Genomic DNA, 27,842 nt, shown 5'->3' on the forward strand with positions numbered 1-27,842 from the left:
ATATTCAGGCTATAGGTATACCAATAAGCGACGTCCTGGATTAACATATTATAATCCGTCCGCGTGATAAAGTTTTTCCGGGATAAAAGTCCCGCTTTTTACTTTCCCGGGATAAAAAATAGTGTATAGCACTCAGAAGTAATTTGGCTTCCTTTAAGTAAGATAAATTAAAATCGGTTTAGTAGTTCCTGAGATTAATAGCGTTCAAACTCTTCAGCTTTCTATACTAGTATTCATATACAAGTACTTCTTAATATAAGGTGGTAAGGGTCTTCCCCTCTCCTTAACCTGACGAAAAAAAACAGCTTGAAGCATTGCATTTATGAGATACATTTAAATGAATTTGTATCGTCACGCTACGAGCAAACGATTTGCTGCAAGCTTTAAACATCTTAAATAACATCATTATGCTTAATGTGACGCCTGTGGCGGTATCGAATTGGAAGTAATTGAAATAATGTTTTATTTAAGAGTTGGAAAACAATACAAACACACATCACGCATTTATCCCCGAAGGGGTATGCAGAGGCGCAACCAGGGCACTCAATTTCCACCAAATGTGTTTCGTTCCATAATGTGATAGGGGGCGAGCCTATCGCCATATCGGGCACAAATTGCAGACTCCGGGCTGATACTGAGCAGAAAAACCTAAATACCACTTTGCTCGAAGCGGGATTCAAACCCAGGAACTCAGAGCATTGCCGTATCGCGCATGCATTACAACTACGACACCAAGGCAGTCAGAGATGGAACATTCTTAAAACTCATCATCATCATGCAGGGCAGATAAAAAATTATAGGTGAATTGTGGAACTATCCTTTTTTTAAAGGGATCAGGGCTTTAGTTTCTGGAGTTAATGCCTCCGATAACGTCTCTGAGAGTAGGTATTCAAAGAAAGAAAATAGATACTTTCGTCGATTTAATAAGGTAGGTACCATTGTGCCTAGCTTCATAGTGGATTCATAATTGTATCCAGTGTTGCTCTACTTTTTTAAAAAATATTTTGAGATTTTTTATTACAATGTGGAGCCTGAGAGGTTCCGGTAGCTTGAGAAGTTAACTAAAGCGCTTGAGTCTGAGTGGTATTTAAAGGCTCTTGTATTGTCAGTAAGGAAGTATTAATAGATATAACCCAATTTCGCTCTGAAGAACGATACCAGCTGAGACGCTGTCAAATTAAAGTCAATGACTTAAGTTCGTTGCTATTTAATAAACAGATATTAATAACTTCTCATATGACATCTTAAGTCACACCATATGGCCGATTTCAACAACTGAGTTATGTTTACTAAACATCGCCGACTCAATTGAGAACAAGCTCTTAAATAACAACTTAAGCGTAGGTTATTAAATAGTTCAATACATCAAATCTTTACTTGAGATCATACTCAAAGGTTTTTTTCTTTTTTTTTATGTAGGCAAGGCAAAGTGGCTCCACTACACTTGATGGTAGGTGGACTGGGGTTTAGTAAAATGTTGATTGATGAGAGATGATTACCCCTCGGCAGTCGACACAATTATGTCGGCCTGTTGGAACCGGATATATACAGGCTGATCCCGGAACGCAATACACTTACGTAGGCCACTATGGCGGGTTTTAACACCTTGTGTACGGTGGTCGCTATCAGGGCGGATATAAAATATATCCTACCACCAGCAAAGAAGAAATTAGTTTGTTAATACGACCCTAAGAGTTTAGAGATATATTTATAGTTGACGGGTTTATTGAAGACCCTAAAAGACCAGCTCTATCAGACCGATTGTACAAAAATTTATGGTCTGGTGATAATAAAATACGTGGACCAAATGGCTTAAACTTAAATTTACTGCAATTTTCATTCAAAACCGATCAGCCACTTCCATAGCTCTATGTAAAGGCTGCCTTTAGCAAGAACTGGTTTACATCAGAAATACACTACTTATTCTGACTAAATCATCTCTCCATGGCCTTGACCCCCACCTAAAATACTTTCCCGCCCTTAAACATGAGACGTTACGAAAACTGTGACGTAACGGGCACCCACACTCGCGTACGCACGCACACAAGCGCGCGCTGTGCCGACGGGAAAAATTGCACGTGTGGTTGTTGAACGTTGTTGCACGCGATGCGAGCCACACGCAGGCCGCCAATCAAAACTCGCGGCATTTATTACTGTGCATACTCGTGTTGGACTTAATTATATTTTCATGTATATTTCATATTGGAATTGATTTGTGTTATATTTTGTTAATGTTAATACTGTACTATTTGTTATAGATTAGTTTTTCTGATGTAGGTATAGAAATTACAATGATATCCTATAGGTTATAAAGGAAAGAAGGTTTTATAGCTCCAGAACTTTAATTGGTGCGGCCTTAGTTGATCTTTTTATATGGCATCAACATCACAAAGACGTCTTGATTATGGTGGTTTGGGCTACAAGTCACAACCTAACCTTGAATTACTTAAATATCTAAAAATGTAATGAAAATTCAAGTATTATTTATTTTTAGTATTCATAATTAACTGAATCATAATAGAGTTAGCATATAAGTCAAACGAATTTTATCTAAATTACAAATTTATAATTTTATCGGATTGGGCTGCGTCATTGATGAATTGGGTATGGATTTTCCTTCAGTATCTTGCTTTTTAGTAAAATCCCTCAAAGTATCAATGGTCAGGCTAGTGCTGATCGTAATTTTACTGTCAATAGTTTCAGGAACATGTATGAAGGTTTTTCATGCCTCATTTTGAAGAGGAATAAAGTGCCAGAAGATGTAAAATAGTTTTATTAGTGAATGTCCTTTTATGAAGAATAGCAAAGAAAAATATGAATTATTGTTTAAATAAATTATGTAGTTAAGTAATTAAAGGGATCTCGCTTTATAAGTAGTATAGCATCGTTTTATGCTAAAGAAATAGTAGCAGGGTTTCGTTTATAGGTGGTAGAGGTCAGCTTTACATGGAAAGCCTTGTTTTATAAATGTTGTGACGCATTGTAGTCATTTCCGTGACTTTGGTACTTATCATTGTTTCACGAGCGATGCAAGAAGTAACGTAAAACGTAAACGTTAAATTATTCTGTTTTTATTTTGTATTAAAAGGTGAAACAAATATGTTCAATTCATTACTCAGCTTATGTGTTTTGGTTCCAATTCCACTCTATGTTTCAAGGCCTATCCTTGAAACATAGAGTCATTATACTTAGAATTTGTGGTACAAATAGAGTTAGTTTCAAAAGTTGTGTTCCCTAACGTTTAAATAGCAGTTTCTATAATACAGTCAGAATTGAATTTATATGATAGAGGCCGAATTCCTGGTGAAAAGGAAGTCTCACGTGAATACCGTGATTTATGTGTAAAGAATTGCATAGCTGCATAGGGGCACTGCAATAAATGCATAGCGTGGCGGGGTAGGGCGCGGGGCGGGGCAGAGCGCTGGCGGCGGGGGCAAGCAGTCGCATCGTGACCGCGCGTCGCATTGCATGTGCGTTCGGTTTCCGCGCGCCGATTTCGCCGCGAACACGGCCGAATACGAACCACCAGCCATGGTGTCCGTGGGCGCGTGGAGACGCCACGTGCCCGACGACTGCGAAGAACGCTCAGAGCCTGGCGCTTCCAGCTCGGGTGTGCCGCGTGCGCCTCCCAACTGTGCCCGTTGTCGTAACCACCGGCTCAAGATCGAGCTGAAGGGTCACAAACGCTATTGCAAATACCGCTACTGCACTTGCGAGAAGTGCCGCCTCACCGCCGACCGGCAGCGCGTCATGGCAATGCAGACCGCAATGAGACGAGCCCAGGCGCAGGACGAAGCGCGCGCGCGGGCCATCGAGTCCGGCATACAGCCGCCCGGCCTGGAGCTGGACCGGCCAGAGCCGCCGATCGTGAAGGCGCCGCGCAGTCCGGCGGTGCCGCCGCAGCCACCGCCGCGCTCCTTGGACTCGCCCAGCTGCGACTCGGTGCCGGACTCCCCCGGCGTGTCACCGTACGCGCCGCCGCCGCCCTCAGCACCGCCGCAGCCAGCGATTCCGCCGCTCATGCCGCCTCAGCAACCTGGTCAGTATATTTAATACTCTGCTTTAATTATACTAAACGCGTGAAAGTTGTAAGTGATTGATGCGTACGCGCCAGTAAGTGAACATTTACAATAGTGAGTGTTCTAGTCTCTAGGGTCTCTATATTTTATAGTTTTTGCTATTAGTACATATGTATACCAATTGTGGCACGTTTATGGGTCCAAAATTAAATATCGTTAATTAGGAACTTAAATTAAGAAAGTGGCAATACGGAATCTAAGAAAGGAGTGAGGCAAGTCCGCTTTTTTCAGTATTTATTCAGTTTCGAATGAATGAATGAATGCGAATCCAGGGTCAAAGTGTGTAAATTTTTTTTCTGTCAGCGATACTGACAAAAATACCTGAAATATTTTTTCCAACTGGATTTGGTCGTCCTTGTAATATTTCTTTTGTCGTAGGTTTACTTGTTTGTAAACAATCAAAAATAATGGGACTGAGAATAAAAAAAAAAATGTATGGTTTCCTTTAAAGAATATGTATTTTTAAGTTAAAATTTACGTTTACTTTGTATGGAGTGTGAGATAATTGTATCTGAGTGGCATCGTTTCGGAACGGTAATTGTATGCTTATTACAAAAAATGTGCTCTGGAATCACGATCTGCCTTTAGACGTAATTACATAACTGATAATATAGTTACACAAAATTGTTGATACCAACCTACTTTTACTAAAAGACAAATTGAGCGATTGATTTAAATTGAGCGCTGGTTAACTCGGATAGACAACTTTGATTTAGGCCTATAGTGACCATGTACGGTGGGCAGTACTTTGGTGTGTAAGCCAAACTAGTTTTCAAGATATATCTACTGGTAAACTTATATTAAAAATGTTAAAATAACTATAGCAAAATATTTCTTTGATATTACATCATTTGTCCAAGTCTATCCAATAAATTACGTGGCAAGATACCAGGTCATTAATATTTATGAATCCTTTAGAAGCTGTTGGTTTAGTCGATCGATTGACTTGTAAGAAAAAAAAAAATGTTTTCCATAGACAATAGCATGATCACAGACATAAAAAATGCTATTTAATGTGCACAGAGGTCAGAGATTAAAAAGGATTTAATACCTAGGTAATGAAATTGTAATGCTATTTATAATTTTGAGTTGTAGTGTTCTATGTATATTCTAGATATATATCCTTTTTCTCACATTAAAATTACAAAGAAATTGTTACGTTAATTGAACTTGACAATGCACATTTAACTGCATTTAATACGATATATGATGTAACTAAGTAATAAAAGATAATAACTACGATGAGATATTTTTTTTTCTATTGTAGTTTCTGTTATTTATAACCTATATTATAACCTAACTTGTAAATGTGTTAATTACTTACATGGCATTGTAAAGTTGTAATTGTCGAACATCCGTCATTTGAAATTGATATTAGTGATAGTTCGTAGTGATCTCGTTTTTATTGTTAACTAGTGACCCGCCCCGGCTTCGCACGGGTACAATGCTGATTCTAAATACATTACAGAAAAACTGTGAACGTTGTATATAAAAATATAGCGGCCCGCTCTGTCTTCGCACGGGTATAAAATAACAATATAACAGTATTTCTCCACTATTTAATGGATGTTATTATAAATATAAACCTTCCTCTTGAATCACTCTATCGATTAAAAAAACCGCGTCAAAATCCGTTGCGTAGTTTTAAAGATTTAAGCATACAAAGGGACAAAGGGACAGAGAAAGCGACTTTGTTTTATACTATGTAGTGAAGAGTATAATTTCAGATACCTAAAACTTCGAAATAGGTGTCACATTTAAGCTACATTGTACCTAAATGAAATGCCACAAAATGTATTTTCGTACCGTTTTTAGCTATATCTTTTAAAGTGCACCAGGAATGATATTTCACTACCCCACGTGTTGCTCTATCGCTTCTCAATTTCACGCCATTTTGCATTTCATGTGCATTTTTATCATACACCTTACTAAAGTTTTTGGAGATTAATAACAATGTAGTCAATTTCAATAATTTACGAAATATACGACTGTAAAGGCGATTTTCTTGTCGTCAATTGCGCATACATTTCTGAGATCTGATACATTATGTTTTTTATCATGACTACCGAAAAAAATCTAATATATGTACATCCCAGAATTCAGTTAGTTTTATTGTACTTCACTATAATTATTGAACAGGTTAATTAGAAATTACTTTTTATATTTTAGCATTTCAGTTAGAGTATTTAATAATTTACCTCCGCATGACTTTCAGTTGAATTCTAGACAAGTTTTAATTGTCTTTTAAATAAGAACGAATATTAGTTAGCAACAAGAAGCCATGGACATTGAACAGTCAGACAGTTCCAGTCTACACCACTTCAGCACCCACTTGAGATGATAGTATCAATTGTCATCACACTTACGGTAGCTTTAGGTGTACTTATATATTAGTTCGACTATCTATATAATATCTATTTAAAATGTATGTATGTTCCTCACAGACTCCACCAACCTGTGTAATTTCGTAGAGATCGGACCACTAGAAGTCATCTGCATCAAGCCGGGATGAGTGCTACTATTAAATAATATCCAATTTTAAAAATTCATTATGTACATAAGATAATTGAGACCTCTGTGGATGCTCATTAGAGGCGCGACGGTGGCAGGCACTTTAAATGAACAATTTGCCCCTCGTGCCTTCTTAAAAAAGATCTTTGCAATGAGTATGAAGATTTTTGTTAATGTTAATGTCTTCCCTTTTAAAACGTCAGGGGCCTTATTCTCTATCCCGCACGTTATTTTGACAGTGCGTAACAAGCACGTAACACAACCCATCATGTTTAGTACTATAGCAATTTGGCTTACAGAATACCATTCCACGCACATTTCTCGAAGATAACATGACACGGCCGCGTTACGCGTTTACACTATCATACAGAATAAGGGCCCAGCATAGCGTTCTTGTAGTCTTGTTCTAGTGTATTGATCTACTTACTGCAAGTCACATAGCTTTTATCAATAAAATTATTATAATTATGTATTCAGCTATAATGGTATGAGTCATGATGAGATCTCGGCTTTGATTTCCGAGTAGGGCAAAGAGATACAGGGTTTTTCTGTTTTATAAGTATTGCACTTCCCTAAACCTTAAGATTTCTTGAAGGACGACGCTGATTTTCTCTATAAGTTTGTAAACGGTGAAGACAACTTTGAACTTACATAGTAACCTTAATTGAAGCAGTTGCTAGCCTAATTAATATGTTTAGAATGTAGCGGATAATCAATTCGGTAGTTTGTGCAACATTGAATTACTTATGAGATTAATGCAAAAATTTCAAATACATTTCAATTAATTCGATAGGCCATTTACATGCGACTTTGTATGCATCTAAATTATTAGTTACCAAAACATTAATTAAAAATCAATTGCTCTCATTAATACTGGCAGCATTTTAGAGGATTTTTGAAATTAGAAGGTAAACTTAGGACATTTGTAACGGATTAAAGGTGAATGCTCTATCTATAGAATTCCGTCCCGCATAATTTAATTTTTTAAGTCAGTAAAAAGTATATAGAAAATATAATCAAAAACGTATTTTCAAATAACCCAACAATCGATTATTATTGCGGAGCTTGCGAACAATTTATATTATCGTGTTTATTTTTTAATAATGGAAGCTTTTCATAGGGATTTGCAATATGATAATTACTTTGATCGATGATCAACGATCATCAGTTAATCAAAAAACATCGCTATTGTAATATCTCACTATAAATATTATTACGATAATATTAAGCCGAATATCCAACAATATAATAATACTATAGATACAAGTCCATAGAATGTTTGTTTTTATATTGAAGTAATTTTACTAGCAAGTAATGCAAAAAAAACTGATTTTGGTGAATATAAATATTACGGGATAATCATTGAGGATCGATTTTAACAGTATCGATCACTAACATGCCTTAATTTCTATTCTAGATTTTTTACAGCTCCATGTTTGACACTGCTGTCACTGTCCACAACATTAATATTGGCGAATATGGTATTCATTTATTATACCATTTTTTCGTTATAACCCTCGTCAACGATGGTGTTCAAAAGCCAAAACGAATCAAAAATTGTCTTATTCAATTGAGAAAACGAAATCCCGAAACGGATTTCTATCAAATGAATTGGAGTCATTTATCAATAAAATCGTAAATTACAAATAATTTCACAAGGCACTATGCCGCCCTTAATGACAGATTTAGGCATTCGTTTTGACAACCAAGTGTGACGTCACGGTATATGCTGGTCAGTGTTACCTGATGTTTGCTTAATAACACCCTAAACTGAAACTGAATTGTGAAACCCTCAAAAATTATTTAACGGGAATTATTTAAATATCTGTTTTTCTATGCATCCTGCCTGGACGCTAAGTTTAATTGCTCTAAGTGCAGATACCAAGGCCTCGTCCATTCCACAGCATATGCCCCTAGAACCCTTATCCAAGACCAATAAGTTGCGAGGTGATAAATTGACCGACTTCGCTTCTTAAACTTAAAACATAATATTTGGATCACTTTATCCAAACGAATCAACTTCCTACTCTATATACTTATACCCAAAATCATTCATACAGATTTATTTATTTGTTTGATGTAATGTCAGTATATTCGGTACTTATTTTATAAAAGGATCAATAAACATTAATTACATCTCTGGACCTGAGCCAATTATACGTTTCTCGTAACGAACTATATGTATAGTATTATGGGCAAAATTGTATTTAACAGATAATAAATGGAATTAATGCAGTTCAACCTTGAGAGCTTTTGAAGAATGTGAGACAGTCATCATGAAAAGTATTAAATTATTTCATTGAATAAAAATATTTTTGTCATAGATATAGCGAAGCCTGCTCCTTTGAGGAAAACTTTTGAATGAATTTGTTATTTTTTTCCAAACATCATTCAAATACGTAAAACTATCAAAATATGCAAGTATACAAACGTTTATATGCAAATAGAAAATGTATCACGCAGTGCAAATGGTGAGGAATGGGCGCCGAATTCGGCAACACAAATATAGGTATCACAAGGTGCCCTTGTTCTCATCAAACGATTGCGAGACTAACGGGTCACGTCTGTAGGTCAAGAGTTACATCAAATATTTTCACACCTCTAGACATTTGGAGAATATAGGGGCCTAAATTCTAATGATAGCCTTAAAGCCGTTTTGGCTAATATAAGAAATAAAAAATACATCAAAGTTGCATGAATACTGTGTTTACATATAAAACAAAGTCGACTGTCCCGTCTGTCTGTCTGAACACGATAAACTCGAAAACTACTGAACACATTTGAATGAAATTTAGCATGGAGATAGTTTGAGACTCTGGGACATGGGATACTTTCTATCCCGGTAATTTATAGCGGGATTTGTATCCTGGTAAAACTTCCACGCGAACAAAGCCGCGGGCAAAAGCTAATATAAAATAAGAATAATTTTATTTTTCTAATATGATATTGGACATAATGCAAATGCCGACGGATTGCAATATAAGTTATTATAGTAACGTTATATTAGTATAGTAGGTACAAATGTTTTAATCGAGTTATTTACACAAATGATACAAAAAGGTTTGTAAAATAACTGTTGTCCTATCTTTACGGGGAAACAATTTCTATATACTACAATCGAGAGTAACAGTTTTGTCTGTAACTTGAACGGACCAGTTGGATTGAAATGGTACAGCACGATCTTTCACACTCAGGCTTGATGATTTTTTTGTACTGCATTACAGATAAATCGCGATTACGTATCTTTCTTCTAATAATCCTTCATTACAACCTCTGTGGATATATCCATCATTCTATTGCATTGTATGCACGTAAGAAGGTATACTTTCTTACGTGCATACAATGCAATAGAATTATTGCTACAATAAAATGAGTTCATAAAACTTATCTTAGATAGGTACTGTATATAACCTAAATAATCAAACTTAAAGGCCTTTTCACACGACGATTTTTAAACGAGCTGAAGACGCGCGTTGTTTCGTCGCGATCACTCAGCTCGCACATATGTAAATAATATAACCGCCACCTACATCGTATCTACTATGCGTTTAAAACATATCGTCCAATCGCATAAAACGCGCAGTCTGATTAGGTCGTGTAGCCGACTGCATCGCGTTTTCGCGCGTTTTAGTTAGGTAAAATCGCATCATGTTTAAAAACATGTGCAAAAGCCCTAATATAGTATTTCATTCTTGTCACATTAAAATCTCCATGACATAAGAACACGTTCACAGATCCCTTTGCAATTGTTGTAATGCCGCCATGTTACACACAAAGGATTACCTTTAAAATAATTTGAACTCACTATCGGAGAAGTGTGTGGCGTTATTATCAAGATACACAAGTGTGTATAACAGTAATCAAAGTTGCAACTGATATCACTGTGTCACTAGAGGTGATAATGATAACATTTGCATGTTTATATTTAATCGAATGGTCCGTTGTTGCGTTACGTACGTATAACGATGCATTTCGTGTTCGATAATTATTGTTTAAATTATTAAGTAATGCTTAAAAAACGAAAACTATTCTTAATTCCAATTAAGTATAGTTTTCGCTTTGTAATTCTTTTGCAGTTACACGGTAAAGGACAAAAAATAAACGAGGAAATATTTCGTAAATGTGTTCTTGGTAAGGGCATGTAATCTTATGATTTGGAGTATGAGTGAAAATAACTTGTATAGATATAATCGATTGTAATATTTGGTAGCTTCGACAAAATAACGCTTGTTCTTAATACGGATGTCAATTTTCGCTTTTCTATTTTAGTAGGTCATTTTATAGCCTTACGAAATTTTAATGAAAAAGCTAATAAACAGAAACCAAAAAGAAAAGAAAGAGAAACCAATTTTCCTGCGTAAAAGTATTTTAGTAAGTTTTTGATTAAACTCGGCGCGTTCAGGTTGATAAGTGCATACTTGTCTCTGACGAATATTATATAATAATATATTTAGACACATTTTTTTTGCATAATTGACGCACCGAACTCCTACGATATCCGCGGGATAGTTCATCAAAGGTTAAATTTAATAAGACTTACTATTTTTACTAAATTAATAATATATTGAAATGCATGAGTTCACACTACATTGATATATTGGATCGCGCGTAAATCCAAGACATTATTGCAACAAAAAAGATTAATTAAATACCAACAATTATATTTATGGTGTATCCACTTCCAAAACTCGTATAATACATAAATTGCTTCTATTACAAGGCCCCACCCAAAATTTTACAGCCAAAGCAATAAAAAAAAATCGTTCATAGACGAATCAATAGACAAGAAACCATTCTTCAAACAGTGACGCCCATTCAGGTAAACATTCTATCCTTGTTTATAAGGAACAATTATGCCGCTGTCTCACTCCCTCCTTAATACCTCCAGTGAGGCTCCGCTATAGGTCGCTGGTGGGGTGGCAGGGGGTGTAATAAAAACTTCGGCCTAAGGGCGGGAACGGTGTTATGTAAATCGTTGTTATAGGGACTTCAGTGGGTTAGGATTTTAAAAATACATAGATATGTTGTTAGCACCCATTATGTTCTCAGACCCAATCGGGCTACCTCAAGTGTCCCGTCGAAGAGATTCGCTTTTATATCTTTATGATAAAATAAAGTTAGTGAAAATGTGTTGCAAGATAGGTTCTGCTGAGTACCGGATATATTTGGCATTCGAATAAGTTTTTAGGACTAAGCAACTGCTTAACAACAACCGCTTATAAGTGTCACTCACCAAACTGTCCGGACTCCGAAGTTCGAGATGACGTACACCATATTTTGTCGGAGCGCGTGCGGTGTGGACCTCATAAAGGCAATCATCAATCAATCAAAGCAAGCGTCATATAATGCAGGCAATCTAAATAGTTTGTCATCGACTTCTGCGTCCTCGGGCTAGGGCCTAGGAGATATTTTAACAGGATGAGAAGTAAGTAAATATCAATGAAAGCGGATGTTGGTTGCGACATTGTAAAAATAGGATAAAGCTCCTTTAATAAATATTGAAAAAAAAACCGGCTCTTGACCTAGTCTAGCGAAAACAATGTTAATAAAATCAACACAAATATCACTCGACCCGGGAAGTGAACTCGGCTATATTTCGGTGCACAGCCTATACGCTACCGCTAGACCTCAGCGACATTAAACCTGATCATGCATTGCATCAGTTATTCAAAATACCGGTTCGTTTAGTTGTATTGACACTGAAACACACATCAGGTTTTTATTTAAAAGAATAGGTAGAGGTGCAATCAGAGCACCTCCTTTTCGCCTGTGTGTTCTATCTAATAATGTGATAGGGGGCGAGCACTTTCCAAACTTCGGGCTGATATGTAGAAAAACCAATATCATTATCCGACCTAGGATTCGAACCCAATACCCAGAGTGGTGTTGTACCGCGAGCTCAATACAATTACGTCACCGAGTTATAAATTCGAAAGTTTTTTTTTAACAAGCAGTTATTGATGGCATGTTATAACTGACTTTTGTGTAACTTAGTTTTGAGTACTAGGTCTCTAAAACTCTCGAGGATACTTTACGGATCATCACGACTAGACCTAAGGACCTTTACATCACGATACACCAGGCATTGATGGATCTCATACTTAGCATCTGTTGCAAGCAATATTCAACAGGTCTCTATCAATATTTCATATCCTTCGTGCTTTTTTATATGAGTGCGGCGAAGTGAGTATCGATTGACGAGAGATTTATTTATTTCAATTAGAATGAATAAACCAATTAGACCAATTAAGTTAATAATAACAAGATGATTACTCCTTGCCAGTCGACACAATTTCGTCGACGAGATTTGTAGCCAGTGTAAATAATTAACGTAATAAGACTTAAAATCTCATGGGTCAGGATGGCAAGCACAGTAGAATACCAAACAATACATTAAGTTTAAGGTGTTGGATGGTGTTTCTACTGTTTATGGGCGGTCGTATTGCTTCCCATTAGGCGAACGGCCAGCTCGTCTCGTCATGCGTCTGTTGTAAATGGTTATATGCAGGCTGTTTCCAAAACGCGACGCCCTTATGTGAGCCACTATGGCGGGTTCTCCACCTTGTAGAAAGTAGTCGCTAATAGCGAGGATACAATAATCCCACCACTAGCAAATAATTATTGTGAGAGTTATCGGTAACAATGCAAGCGACTCAGCTTTAGCGATTTAAAGATCTTCATTGGTATTAAAGTGCAGTTGTGTACTTTTGCGGCATAAAAAGTAGCCTTTATGTTAATTCAGGATATGGACTGCTTTTGTACGCTTCGTCAAAAACAGTGTTCAGTAATTTCTGCATTCACCACTTTCATCTAAACGCCTTCATATTTCAGTATCCCAGCTCCTGAAACTCATTTTCATTATTACTAAGATGTTACGTAGTGTAACAATGGACATTGTATTTTTTTTTTTCTGTCTTAACTGAACGCTTGTGAAAGTTCACGTACGAAGCGACGTGGTCATGAAATTACGACCAAGATCCTTAAATACAAATAAAAAAAGCGTATTAATCTCTCCATATTATACAAATTAATCATAATCATGAACATGAGCCTTCCCCAAAAATTTCAAGATTGACCTATTTATTGGCAGCGGCCTGCATCTGTGACCTTTGTGAGTTTTTATATCAATTAATATTAGGTCTAGATACCAATTTCAAACGTATGAAAACAAAAGAGATTTCATTTTCATGATATCAAACGTTTTCTAGATTTTTGCCTTCATTTCAAGAATTTCAAGGGTTCGGTTCGGATCGATGCTTAATGCGCCAAGTTTGGATTTTGAAGACCGGAGGAAAACAAGCTTGTGTTCCCGTCAATACGAGGGGTACAGTGTTTTGCTCGGGCAAGGCTCTAGGTCACTGGATAGGGTTGGCACAGCTCAAAACTACAAATTATTAAAATTAAATAATACCTCTGAACAGATTGACAAACTTCTCATTACTATTTTAGTCAACGACTAATATATTTTACTAACCATTTCGTTTGTTGTTACACTCAATATAAAACATACGTATCTTTTTAAGAGACAAAGAAACAGGAGGTATTCGAGGTCCATAATGCACATAGACTAGCAGGATACACTGCATGTCAACCCTAACAGACAAACGTTTGATGTTTTACGACTTTACCGCTCGTCATTAAACTTCCCTATTTCGGACGGATATCTTAGGGTTGGCCTTTTTTAGTTTTTTTAGACGTATGTTTAATGTTCTGTAAATGCTTCGAGGAAATAAAGCATGTGTAAATTATGACACTCGCACCTAAGTTAAATATGTATTAAAATATAAGTTCCATTTTTGGGAGAGGGAAATAAACTGAGAGAGTATGCTTTTCACAATAAATTCTGTGTATATAAAGGATAAAAATAAATAATTTTATTTAGTAATATGTATGCATAGAAATATATTAAAATTTCTTTCAAAATCGCAGAGTGTTTCGTCAAGTGACACCCCTACCGCAGGCTTAACATTTTACGCGCGGGACGTATTTCGGGCAGTAGCACGGGCGGGCAAGGTCGGTGGAATAGCTTGTAGGTAGCGAGAGCTCAGACTGATCTTGTTTTGCACTGCGCAGTGCGGACTTTTTAAATGTAAACCTACACACCACAAATATTCTGGTTAAAACGTAAATATGTCTAACAAATATTTTGTTTGAAACCAGGAAAACCTAGTTTGGTTTCGTTTTCAGGGCTTTGTGGTTAAGCACGGAACTGGTATAATTTTGTTATGTCTGTTTGTTTCCCCTTCTGGCATATATTAATTGTCTTCAAAATCTTTATCTGAATGGATCATCGGAAAACATGTTAAAACAGAGAGTAAAGTAATTTACATGATATAACAGATCAAATGATCCCCTAAATAATGTTTTTAGTGAACATTTTATAACATACAAATGCTTTAAACTTTAGTGGAGCGAAGTGGATTTGGTCGTTTTAAAACGGCAAATATATTTTATGTCTTCTCCTTTTATATTATGGCTGCCTCCGTTTATTTATCCGATGATTTCGCCAGTGTCGAGTAATAATGGCAGATTTACTGGTGGTAGCTCTCTCATATGTGAGAGTCCGCTTGAGTAGGTAACACCGCAATGTCTATTTCTGCCGCCAAGCAGCAGTGTGTAATCACTGTTGTGTTCCGGTTTGGAGGACATTGTAGCCAGTGTAAATACTGGACATAATAAGACTTAACATCTCATGCCTGAGGATGGCGAGCGTGGAATACCAAACAATACTTTGTAATTGAAGGTGTTGGATGGTGTTTCTACTGTTTATGGGTGGTTGTATCGCTTACCATCAGGTAAACGGCAAGCTAAACTTGTCATATCAAAAAAAAAGATACAAAACAATAAGGCTATCTTATTTTATGTCTCACTTATGTCTGATTCATTATTACATCAAATTACTTAACGATTAGACTCATTTCCGCGATATTAGTCATTTTTATTACACGTGTACACTTCACTCATAACACAATATTCAATACAATAAAATAGAACAGAAGACATGCGCTTGCTGCGCAAGTATACAACCTGTGCGCTTGCGCATGATTAGTTTGTACAATCAAACGTTGATAATTGTGTCTGTACTCGTGTCTACACGTGTATTTACTTCTTACATCACAGTCAGATAGTACTGATATATAGATAATTACGTTACATAATGTGTCGATAGAAATACTTAACATAAAGGAGAGGGACTGTTTCTACCTCATGTATAGATAAAATCTAAATGGCCCTAGTTAAATAAGGCAGAATTATAGAATGTTACAATTTTCAACCTTATTAACGCAGTCCTCAGAGAAAATATCCTTACGAGTTATTACTTATAAGTATGTACCTTTGAAAACGTTTCAAGACTTTTACCTTCAAAATTTGATACGTTAAATTTAACCTCCAAGAAAAACATAACCAAAACATTTTTATTATTAAATAGTATGTTTAAAATCTCTGGAAATTTCGCTCGCTCCCTCGAATCCCATCTTCCGTGGAACGTAAACAAAGGATGGGGTAGGATGCAGGTTCCGTGGAACGTTTTTATCGTCTGTTGTGGTTCGTCACGTAATGAGATTGAATTCTTAGTGGTAATACATTTAATTTGCATGTGTTAAACTGATATTTTATTTTTGGCTGAGCTTTATATTTGTTTCTCGATTTCATGACTGTGTTATGTCCAGGTAAACTAGATATTTATTAAGTAGATTGATAATTATATTGATTGATGATTAATAATAGGTAGTGGCGTCTGTCAGGCGACAATCTTGACGATTGAACGCCAACAAGGATTCCATATTAAATAATTCTGATTTTATGTTATTAAGGCATGATTTTTCAATGGTCACACAAAACCTGGCCGAATACAAAAGGAAATTAATTGAGTTATATTATTCATACAGCTGCAATGTTTTATTTGTTTAAGCGATATGCTATGAAACTGCTTGTTGCTCTTTTTAAGCGACTTCAAATAAAGGAGGAGGTTCTCAATTCGCCTGTATTTTTTTTTTATTTAATATCTCACGATCTTTATTGTTCGGTTTTGTTCTGTAAGAAGACATAGAAATATCTATAAGGGAATTAAATTAAATGATAGAGGATAACTATTGAGCCAATTGTTGAGCGTTTGTGTTTTCGACCGTGCGCGGACAAACAAAATAAATCTACGATTCAGTTTCGGTGTTAGTATTCAGTTATTTTAATTGTGTTATTGGTATTGCGTGATTGTTAGAAAAGTATTATCGTGACGGTTTATTGGTATTAGAATAGAAACGTTTATTGCAGAATAAAGAGAGAACAAGTGGTTATTAAATATATATCCATATACATACATATTTTATTTTCTTATAATCAACAGTATATTTATATGCAATAATTACACATTAGAAAATGATACTGAATATTTATACACCCCCAGTTTTAATTACAAAAAACTAAAAATAGTGTTATCAGTTGCCGTCACTGAATGCATATTTGTCAAAGAAAAAAACGATGTCATAAAAGTAAATTTTGGTCAAAAGTTCCGATGAAGCTTCATTCTCATTTTCTGACATTCTAACTTCGTTTATCATGGTTATTTGTAAACCTGTGCATCCTTAACTTATTGTTTACTTTAATGTAAATATTATTTCATTCATTTACAAATTCACTTACAATTCAATTAGCAGCGTCTTTAAAAACAGCGCGTTTAAAAGATGGCGTCTTTGTTACAATACAAGGTTAAGTTTAAACAAAGGTATTGTGCGATGGAAGGACGATCCAATTCCCCTCAACATGCTAATAGAGGGAGCTGAGGGAATTCACTCAGCACAACTATAAAACTACCGAACTTTGGAACAGATTCACACTGGCTTCCTGCCAGTGCAGTCACTTCAGATTGACTAAAAGGCTATATTACTTGCATGAAGTTTTACTTTTTATTTGCAATGACGACCTTAAAGTCGTGGAATATGTCAAGCTTATGGTTTTTTTTATAAGGTTTTTAAGTAGCTATTGTAAGGCGCTGCGCAGACGTGTAACGATGGAACACGACACGAAATCGTGGCCAAAGAGCTATCTATCAATGTTTCGTTCTGTATGACTAGGTACAGCGAAACTGACGGTTGTTTTAGCATAATTGCTGATTTAATAATAGCTTATGATTTGACGGCAAATTCTATGTTGCCTGGTTCTATCACATCATGGGACGGAACACATTTGGCAAAAAGTGAGTGGCTCTGATTGCACCAATGGCTACCTCTTCAGTGATATGTGTGTTTATTTCGGTTTTGTTTGTATTATTTGATATTAAAAATTTTGTCAATCAGGCTAACTTTCTCTAAGTATAAGAGTCTAAAACTAAAAGCTGCGAGCATAAGCTCGTTATAAATATAATTTATCCCGGATCAGGAATAGAAACCGTAACATTTCGCTTCCCAGACAATTTGCCACGCAAGAGGTGAATATCTTCATGTACCAATATGTAATTTACTTAAGTAACAGTATACAATGTAAACTAACCACTGATACATATCGAAACACATAAAGAATGTTGATCATAATCAAACAGCGCTTACTTTCTCTAATACGATCAATTACATGAAATATTATTGTTATTGTTGCGGTTTATTATGCAGAACTCATAAGGAATTATAAATTGTGTAGTTGTCTATGATTAGTAAGGTAATGGCACCATTAAATGCCCACCTTATTTTAAATTCGTTATAACTAAAAAAAAACATCGAAATATTTTTCTGCATTACAACGCAAAATATACCAAAAACATGGATTGGCCTTGTTAGGAACCGGGCTTTCATCGGTAATACAATAATATTAGTGTACATATTAGTTTTAATATGCAATGAAGTTTAAAGAATTATAGCATAAAACAATTGCTGGTGAAATTAAAGCTCGTGTTGAAATATTTCAACGTTTGTCCTCATCAGCTGCCATCTGCCAGTGCTTACGAGAACACGTCAAAAATCATGTGTCTTGGATGAAAATATATTTAAAAGGACGGCTGCAAAAGAAACATTCTACTTCTGTCATGTGGTGGTCTTTACAGGAGAAAGCCCTTGTTTTGGGTAACAAATATATATTAAAATAATTGAGTGGTTTAATTAACAAAATAATGTTAAATCCAGCCCCAACTATGGTTAAAGCATAAATGCTATCGAATTAAAATGCGCGTAATTGGAGACAACGAGTTCAGGCCAAATCGTTCGAGTTAGGATCAAATCGTAAACTCATCCGTGTAAGGTACAAAAATTTTAATCAACCCGCTGATTGATGGTAGTAAGCAGTTCGCAATCCAGTATCATCGTTTTAATTATTAAATTGTACAAAATTACATCGTTATTGCTCCGAGTTATGGGGAATGTTTTGAGTGAAGGGCAATCGGGTTTGTTGGCTCTCGATTTAGTGTATTGTGTTGTTCTCATTGTGAGGATAATTAGTAGGGGACATTTTATAGTAGGTTTATTAAGGTTGTACTTGTCGAAATTCCAAGGAAATGCTAAAACATTTCGAAAGACAAAGGAAAGTTCTTGATAGATTAATTAAGAATATAAAACACAAATTTTTGATAGCGGACTCAACACTCGGTCGCGTGGAAAGCCACTTGCACTACGCCAGTTCCATCTATTTATAAAATTAGCATCTTATTATTTCCCATGGACCAAGTTCCCGGGATTAAAAGTAACCATGTGTTAATCCAGATCATAATGTAACCGAGTGTCCAATTTCGTCAAAAGTTTTGATTCTGTGTTTACTCCTCCGAAACAACCAAACACCCGAACATTTAAAAAAAAATCTTTTATGTCAGTAAAGTTTCTATAAATTTCGATCAAATTTATATCAACGTATCAGTTATCATAAATGATCTTATAATTTATTTCTTTACTGATACGCTCAATGTATCAATTCTGTTATTAAAATTAAATGTAAACTATACTCTACACGTTGTAGAATAATTAAAAACAGAATAAAATTAAGAGGCCTTTTTTACTACTTCGATAACAGAAACTTGTTAAACCTGAGTGTAATTTTAATGGAATACTTTAGATTAACAACTAAGTACATTGTAATATCGTTTAAACTTGGGGCTACATGATACGTTCTTAAGATGAAAAGTGGTGTAAAAAGGTAACAAATTCTTACTCGAGACTCAAAAAGAAATAAGGGTAGCAGAAGCGAAGAGTGACTTATTCCGAAACGGAACCCGATACAACATATAGGTACTACTAATATGTATAAATGCGGTTTGTAAATGGTTCCAATGATAGTTAGATTTTATGTAAGTAAGCCGGCAGGAATCGGCTTATATGGACCCTTAGCTACTGAAGGGTAGGCAAACTTATAGATGAGAGGATGAAATTAAAAGAATGACGGGACTGTACTGGTTGGCGCAGAGTGACCGAAGACAGATGATTGGAGAGATTTGGAGAACTTTGCTATAAGGCAAAATCAGTTACGTGATATGATACACATTATTTGTTGTAAACTTTTTTATAAATGTCTTGGTTAATGAAAGCTATTTTATTTAAATAGGTTGTAGGAACAACAAGATTATTAGTAATAGTTTAAGCGGAAAAGACTATGAGCAAATAAGGTTATCCTTCAAATAAATAGTAACCCGACGGAATGTAACAATGAACAAGTGACAATTTAATTGGCTATGTTTATCTATGAATTACATGTAACTTAAAAATCTGCTTCAAATTATCAAAAACCTCTCATTTTCTTTTCTCGATTAAAAAAGGAACAATAGATTAGTGCCAGATTATGATTGTAAAGTGAGACTCCTTGATTAAAAACAACGTCGGTTCGGCATACAAAGACTTGTAAGAAACGAAGCGACAGCTATGCTCGCTTGTGCAGGCAATCGTCCGTATCGTATTAGATCCTTTTTTAAGAAGCGATGTTTCAATCTTGAGATAAAACTTACGTAAAAAATTATAGCTCGACCTACAAATGAAAAACTTGAGCAATGTTCATACACCAGCCACTGTAAAATTGTTCATGGTTTATTTTATCTTACATAGCTTTTACCCGCGATGAAAAAGTTTATCCAAAATAAATATTATCCCGGGATAAAAAGTAGTCTATATCACTTGGTAGTAACCTATATTCTTATTATTGAAAGAATTTTCAATGTAGGTTCAGTAGTTCGAGAGATTAATCTCTACAAATCTACAAACAAACTCCCAAATTCTTCTTCTTTATAATATGACTTTACTAGTATTTACTAGTATAGATAATCTTTCTCTGATTACTGAAAAATCAACCTTGGGCAGCATTAATTTTATGCAAAAACGTTCAGCGCTTCACTTCTAACGAACTTATGTAAACCCTTTAAATTTTATATATAAATTTAATACTATTGTTTGAAAAATATTAATTTCGAAGAAGAAACAGTTTCTTGCCAAACATTCCAAGGAGACGTTGCAACTTGTCTGGGTTACAGGCGGAGTGAAACTGCGATTTGTGACGTCATTGAAAATTATTAAGGGTTTTTTATGTTGAAGAAAATCTGTCAACGGTTAAAAGATAAGAAACCTTAGAATTTATAGTGTTAGGTCTTGCTCGTGGCGCCGCCCGCTTTGAAGGCCTTTTCAGCTACGAAAGGCCTTACACCACCATACACTGCCAGCGCCATCTAGTTAAACTTCAGATTAAGGAATACCATTATTTTTGACAGGAGCAAATTACCGGCATAAAACGCCAGGGTAATTAATCCAGGGCATGGACGTACCCACGTGCCAAATTTCATCCAAATCCGTTCAGTCGTTACTGGGTTCACTTCTAACAAACATACAAACATTTCAACAAAATTTCGTATTTATAATTTTAATAAGATAAATACGATAGTTTTTTTTATTCCATAAAGTAATGACCTATTTAAATTTTATTATACAAAGGAATTTATAGAAATTATAATTTGTGCACTAAACCACAATCTACGTAAGATCTTCGTCCACTTTTATATTCCACTCATTAAAACTATTTTATAGACATTGTTGGCATTCAGCATAAAAAACTAGCAACGCGTACACGTAAAAAGTTTCCATTTCGCGCAAAAGTTACAAATCAAACCGAAATATATTGGTTATAAAAATGCAACAAGTATTCGAAATGCACACACCCTGTGTATGTGTATCTCCACTTGGTTTTATAGGCTATAAACGGATTTTACGACTGCCAGGATAATACCCATCCGGCTAAAAGGGTTTTGGCCACTTCGGCCTTTAGACATATAGTGCTGTAATTAAAAAAGTCTGCACTGCAAACCATAGACAGACTTATAGATAGTGGAACATTTTTGATTATGGATATTTATTATACCATCTAACAAGGATAAAAAATAACATTAGTGGCTGGATATACAGGATATTTTTTTATTGCGTTTTTATGTCTTTTATTTTGTGCCAAATATCATCCATGAATAACAAATATTTAGTTCTCTGAATTGTTGATCATGTGTGAATTTGTGGTGTGTCTAAATGCTTTTCCAACTAAGTGTTTGATGTTACCGCTCCGACAATTTCTCTTCTTGTAGTAGTAATGACCTCAGACAATGTAAAATCACTTTTTATTAATATTTAATTTGTTTAATATTAAACTTTTTATTTTATATCTATGGTTTGAGTAACTTTTGGTAAAGTTTTGATTTTATGAAGATATGTGTTTGGTTTCATTTATTAACGCTATGTCAATATGACCCTGTGTTAGTAGCAATGTAAGTCGAATGTAGTAATTTACAGAATGGAATCTGATTTTATAGTCTCTTTTTATTTTGTATCTGCTATTATTACTCTACATTGGCAAAATCACTAACAAATAAACGGTGGCAGCCATAATATAAAAGAAGAAGTCGAATGTATTAATTGGGGTCTTATGAAGCATAAAATTAAAGTAGGGTAGTAAAATAGTGTCGATTGTCTAAATCTTCATCCGTGGCTGGGTTTTGGCGGGTTTCCAATTACGTCAGATTGCGACTTAACGAATACTTAGGTTTAACAGATGTTGTATCTATTTGTTTAGATCAAAGATGAATAGGTAAAGGCCTTCTTAGAGTAGTCTGATGCATATTGGATGGGTTTGTTACATTGAAAAGCAATTGTATTTATGCAATTTAATAAATCTGTATTTTAAACCCTTTCTTCTCGTTTTGATTTATAATACAATTTATTAGTCAGTCTAATTTCATTTGTTAATATCATTAATCTTTTAAAATTGTCAACTGGATAACAGGAACAAATAATGTGGGAATTATCACTGAAGTATATGAGAAAGTATTTATTATAAAGCAAGAAATATGCTTAAAAAAAATATCAATAGACTAGTGGTTAAGAGTTCGTATATCTAATAAAATTATGATTTAAACAGTACAAACACCTCGGCTATGTTTTATTTTTAATATTAATTTATTAGCTCGGCAACAATGTAATCACGTATTGTTTACTTTTACATTATTTTATTTACGCACAGATGCAGTGTTTTACGACTATACCAACATTACGACTCTTATCTCGAGCACAACTTATAGTTTTAACACCTACGTACCTTTGTCCAAGTTTTCGTCCATAAAATTCATCGTGTAGCAGTTACGGTCGCCCACCTCGCAACTCCGTGCAGCAGTTCAAACTTCGGCATAAGTTACTCCCTCTGATAACTCGGCGTCTGGCGTCTGCCTCGCCCGACCAAGCCCTCCCCGCGGTTTACCCAAACAATCGTCAACGAACCCCTTCGTACGTACAATGGCCAAAAAATCGAAAACAAATAACCTTATATAATTATACAAGAAATAAAATACAAGTTTATTACGGTGTGGTTTATTCGTTTTATGAGCTCACGGGATCGCGTCGGATAGACGTCTGCTGGAAGCCTAGACGTCGTAAATAAGTATGAAATATGATAATTGCGAAATTCTTCAATATATTACGATTTAAACATTGATGATTCGACTGACGTTTTGTGGGGCCATAACTTGGTGTGTTCGCGGAATCAGGCTCGCGCGTCTGGTCCGACGCGTCGCCTGCGCCCGCGCCCGTTCGCGCCACGCACACAACGCCTTTTGAAGGCATGCCGTATTGTGTTACACGCACTTCGCCGTACATTATGTTTGCCTTTTTAATTGTGAGTATTGTATATCATTAGTCGAATGGACTAGTATCGCGTCTGCGGCGTTTATGTTGCGCTGTATCTGTCGAATGCCAATTTGTGTGAGATTCGACGTTAAAGTTTATCGCTACTTTACGACTTCATGTCGCTTCATTTCTCGAATAATGTTTTCAGTGTTTATCGAGGTGTCAGGAAATCGGAACAGTTACAATTAGTACATACATAATTAGAGTGAACGCTTGTCAAACATGACTTTGTTAATAAAACCTAATCGAACAAATCGTGTGCGTAAATGTAGTCGTAAATCAAAATCTATGATTTATCATAAAGTTTATTACGTTTTTTGTCAAATTAATTACGCGTTTACTCGTTACGGTCGGATGGGCACTTATATGTTGTTCTCATTTATTTCTTCTTCCACCTGATCCTACTTCAATTTTGGGTCGAGACAATACAAAATTGTTTATTTGAAAGAGGGTGTAGGTGTTTCTTCATTACGTCACGTTACACAGGGCTGTATGGATGGCAAACTGTGTTATAAAAACTTAAATACCGCCCTGGGAATCGAATTCTGGGCCTTTCTGTCAACAGTGGCATAAGATTTTAGAGTTTAGACTAAATAGAAGCTGGGTTTTTTATAATTCGTATAAAAATGCCACGCTCCTTACCCTCACTAAGCTTATCTTATATTACTAATATTATAAATACGAAAGTTTGTTAGATGTAAACTTGGAAACAGCTAAACGGATTTTGATGAAATTTGGCACACGGGAAGACGATGTTCTGGATTAACTCACAGGCTACTTTTTATCAAGGTAATCTGATGTCTTAAATAGATAGCGGTGGGTGCTGCAAGTAGTGATATGTATCGTTACAGTATTTGAGGAACGGTTTTCTTGCAAGAACGAGTTCTCATGGGTGTAGTCGCGAGTAAAACTTAGATATATACTAGTTTATTAAAATGTTTGGATATAAGAAGTATACGCATTACGCAAAAATAGCTAAACAAAATTAGATGAAATTTTGCACGTATATCTTCTATCACCAATGTTCTAGAAAAACATAGAGCATACTTCTAATCTGGATAATATACACAGTGAGGATTTTATTTCGGAAAAGGCCTTTCATGTGAAGCCTCGAGCAAAATCAATCAAACAGTGATTTAAACGATCAATTCGCATCGATTCACTATTCCAATCAATTAATATCGATAACCGTAATTCGCGTGCTTTCTTTAATTAAGTTTTTACATGGTTTAGCTACATTTGCAACATTAACTTGTTACGATATCGCATATTAATTATTTTTTTATTGCCGTCCACGCAATTAGTAAATGTGTACACAGTCCGTATGATTGTAAACTTGTATTTATGGCCGAAGCAAATTATATTACGCCAAATGATTGATTGGAACTTTGTGTTTATTTGCATGGTTTCGTGGTTTTAATTAAGAATCCTGTTCTTACGTAGCTGATAACGGTAGCTGGTGCGGTACGAGTATATGGTGCTGTGTTTCTCTTAGTGGCAGATTTCATTGTAAAATTCAAAAAATTACACATTACGCATTTATCCCCAAAGGGGTATGCAGAGGCGCAACCAGGGCACCCACTTTTCACCAAATGTGTTCCGTCCTGTGATGTGATGGGGGCGAGACTATCGCCATATTGGGCAGGAATTCCAGACTCCGGGATGATACTGAGCAGAAAAACCGAAATATTACTATGCCCGACCCGGGATTAGAACCCAAGACCTCAGAGCGCCGTACCGCGCATGCAGTACAACTACGCCACCGAGTCAATTTCATTGTGGTATTGCTATAAGGTTCTAATTTGCCTGTTTATTTTCATAAACAAATGTATAATGAGAAATCATAATAATATTAAAAATACAATGTTCCCTTAAAGTCAAAACACGTCATCACGGACAGCGGACGACTCGACGTTAATCCTGATAAAAAAAAAGTCGACGCGACTTGTGCTCGATCATGCGAAAATCGCAAATTCTTTGATGTAGAATACGTTTATATTTAGGCGACGAGAATAGCACCCACGCGTCGCCATAGTATCTAAGTAATAATTGCAATGACAGATGACTATTCTGGATCCTGGAAAGGGCACTTGTTTAAATTTAGAACACTGTCCTATTGCAATCGATTTTTTTTTTATAATAACGTATTAGGACCTGCTCCGACGCAGCGGAGATTGCTCGACGATGCTCGAAATATTAGTCACAACACGAATTAAAAGTTTAAAATTTTCGAAAGAGCTTTTAAGCGAAACATAGCCTGCAACTGATGATTTTAAAATACTATAAAGCAATATTGTGAATGCAATTGTTAAGGCCCTTTCCTGGGCAAAAGACCTTGAGCTGTTCTAAACTTGGTGGCGCGTGAGATACGGGTGGGAAAATGCAAATATTTACGCATAATAATTAAAAATTAAACTACCAAATAATCCTTATTAAATTGTCTATACAATAGTGTTGATTGCAAACCGAAAGCATACAGTACAGTGTACTTTAGAAGATGCACAGGATCTACAGTTTTTGTGTGCTTTATTTTTCATTATAAAATTAACAAGCCGTAAAGATAACATATTGTAGAAATGTTTTTTTTTTCTATAGGTATTCTAAATTTCTAAAAGCTTCTAAAAATACGGTTAGCGTACGTGCGTTACGTTAGCTCGAGGTAGAGCCTTAAAAAGTATATGTAAATAAACTTAATAAGGCACTGCTAGTCCTTGCCTTTTTTATAAACCATTAACAAGTATAAGCATTTTTAATATAATCATAAAGAGACGTTTCTTACGAATAATTATTATAATTACTGATTCTTATAAAAAAAATATATCACGAGAAGTAGCCGTGCGTCTATAGGTATATTCCACAAAAAAAGAAATCGCATATCTATAAAATGTCGCCGTATCATACTAAGACAGTAATGACATTTATCTGAAAAGTAATTTATAACACGGAAATATAAATAGTATTTATTGAAGTTTTAACGAACCTTATAAACGCAACGCTATGTTTGTGTACCTTTTTTATAGATTTAGATCAGTTTAAATATATTATATTTATGAGTATTAATACGAAAAAGTTATATTTTCTTGAATTTAAAATAAAATTCACAAATAGTAATCAAGTAAATAAGAACACTAACTTAGTTACGGCTACGATGGCCAATCTCCACGGAGATCAGCCAAGTACAGAGGACAATAGGGGACCGGACAGGTATTACCAAAAAATCTGAAATTCAGTTTAAAGTAAAGTTTGTAATATTAAAAATATTATCTCATATTTGTTTTTGTAAAAGAGTTGTGATTTGTATTTTTAAATCAATAAATAAAATACAATAATTATAATATTTTTAGTCTATTCTTTACGGCAAATGAAACACCAATCACGGCGTATGACGTCACACGTGGGTAAAATGTAAACAAACAGACGTCATCTGGATGTCATACCGCGTTGTGTTATTTTAATGCTTTAAAGGTGTTTTTTGACACAGAACTGCTCTAATAATTAATATCAATTTATACGGGACGTTGTTACTATCTTCCAGCTTAACGTTTACAGATTGTTTAATCGTTAATCATAATGGACCGCAAAAATATCGTTGGTGCGTCGTACCTGAATGTAATAATACTTCTTACCAAACAAATTATTTATTGATGTACCACGAAAAGCAGATATACGAATAAAGTGGTTGCAGTTAGCAAGACGAACCTACGACGGAATGTCTGTAGACTCACCGATTTAGTTCTGTGAGGATCACTATGATGTAAGTAAATAAAAAATAGTGTTTCGGTTTAAAATAAATCGATGAATATTTCAATTAATTAAATCATTTGTACACCCAGGGAGGTTATGGTTATGAGATGTATTTATTTATGTTTTAGCTGCCACATGATATGGAATAGAATATTTATTTATATAGAATTCTGGTTGTTACACAGTAACCTGAGATTGCCTGATATTAACACGGTCTATGCAGTGTTGCAAGATCATAATTTCTCTTTACCCCAGGATTATTCGAAATTTAAAATTTTACCTAATCATAAATAATTCGGTACTTTTTTTTTCTATATCCTTATCTATGCAGACGCCACTTCTTTCATCACTTGCACTTCAATAATTATTAATTTAATTATCTCATTTTATTAGG

General features: G+C 35.2%; 1 protein-coding gene across 5 annotated transcripts in view; it reads left to right on the forward strand.

Annotated features, from left to right (window-relative positions):
• Positions 1-3,410: 3,410 nt before the first annotated feature.
• LOC115453189 (protein doublesex) overlaps positions 3,411-27,842 on the forward strand; it is a 186,447-nt gene continuing 162,015 nt past the window's right edge. For 2 of the 5 annotated variants that reach the window (XR_005112268.1, XM_037438027.1), the window contains exon 1: positions 3,413-4,039. Coding sequence is in view for 4 of the 5 variants with exons in the window: in XM_037438027.1 (XP_037293924.1) it covers positions 3,469-4,039 (571 nt within the window). In the remaining variant the exon portion in view is untranslated. Of the gene's footprint in view, positions 4,040-27,842 lie in introns of all 5 variants that reach the window. The other 3 variants (XM_037438024.1, XM_037438026.1, XM_037438025.1) reach the window with 2 other exon arrangements.

This window comes from Manduca sexta, chromosome 13, assembly GCF_014839805.1.
Source record: "Manduca sexta isolate Smith_Timp_Sample1 chromosome 13, JHU_Msex_v1.0, whole genome shotgun sequence".
In the NCBI taxonomy this organism is placed as follows: Eukaryota; Metazoa; Arthropoda; class Insecta; order Lepidoptera; family Sphingidae; genus Manduca; species Manduca sexta.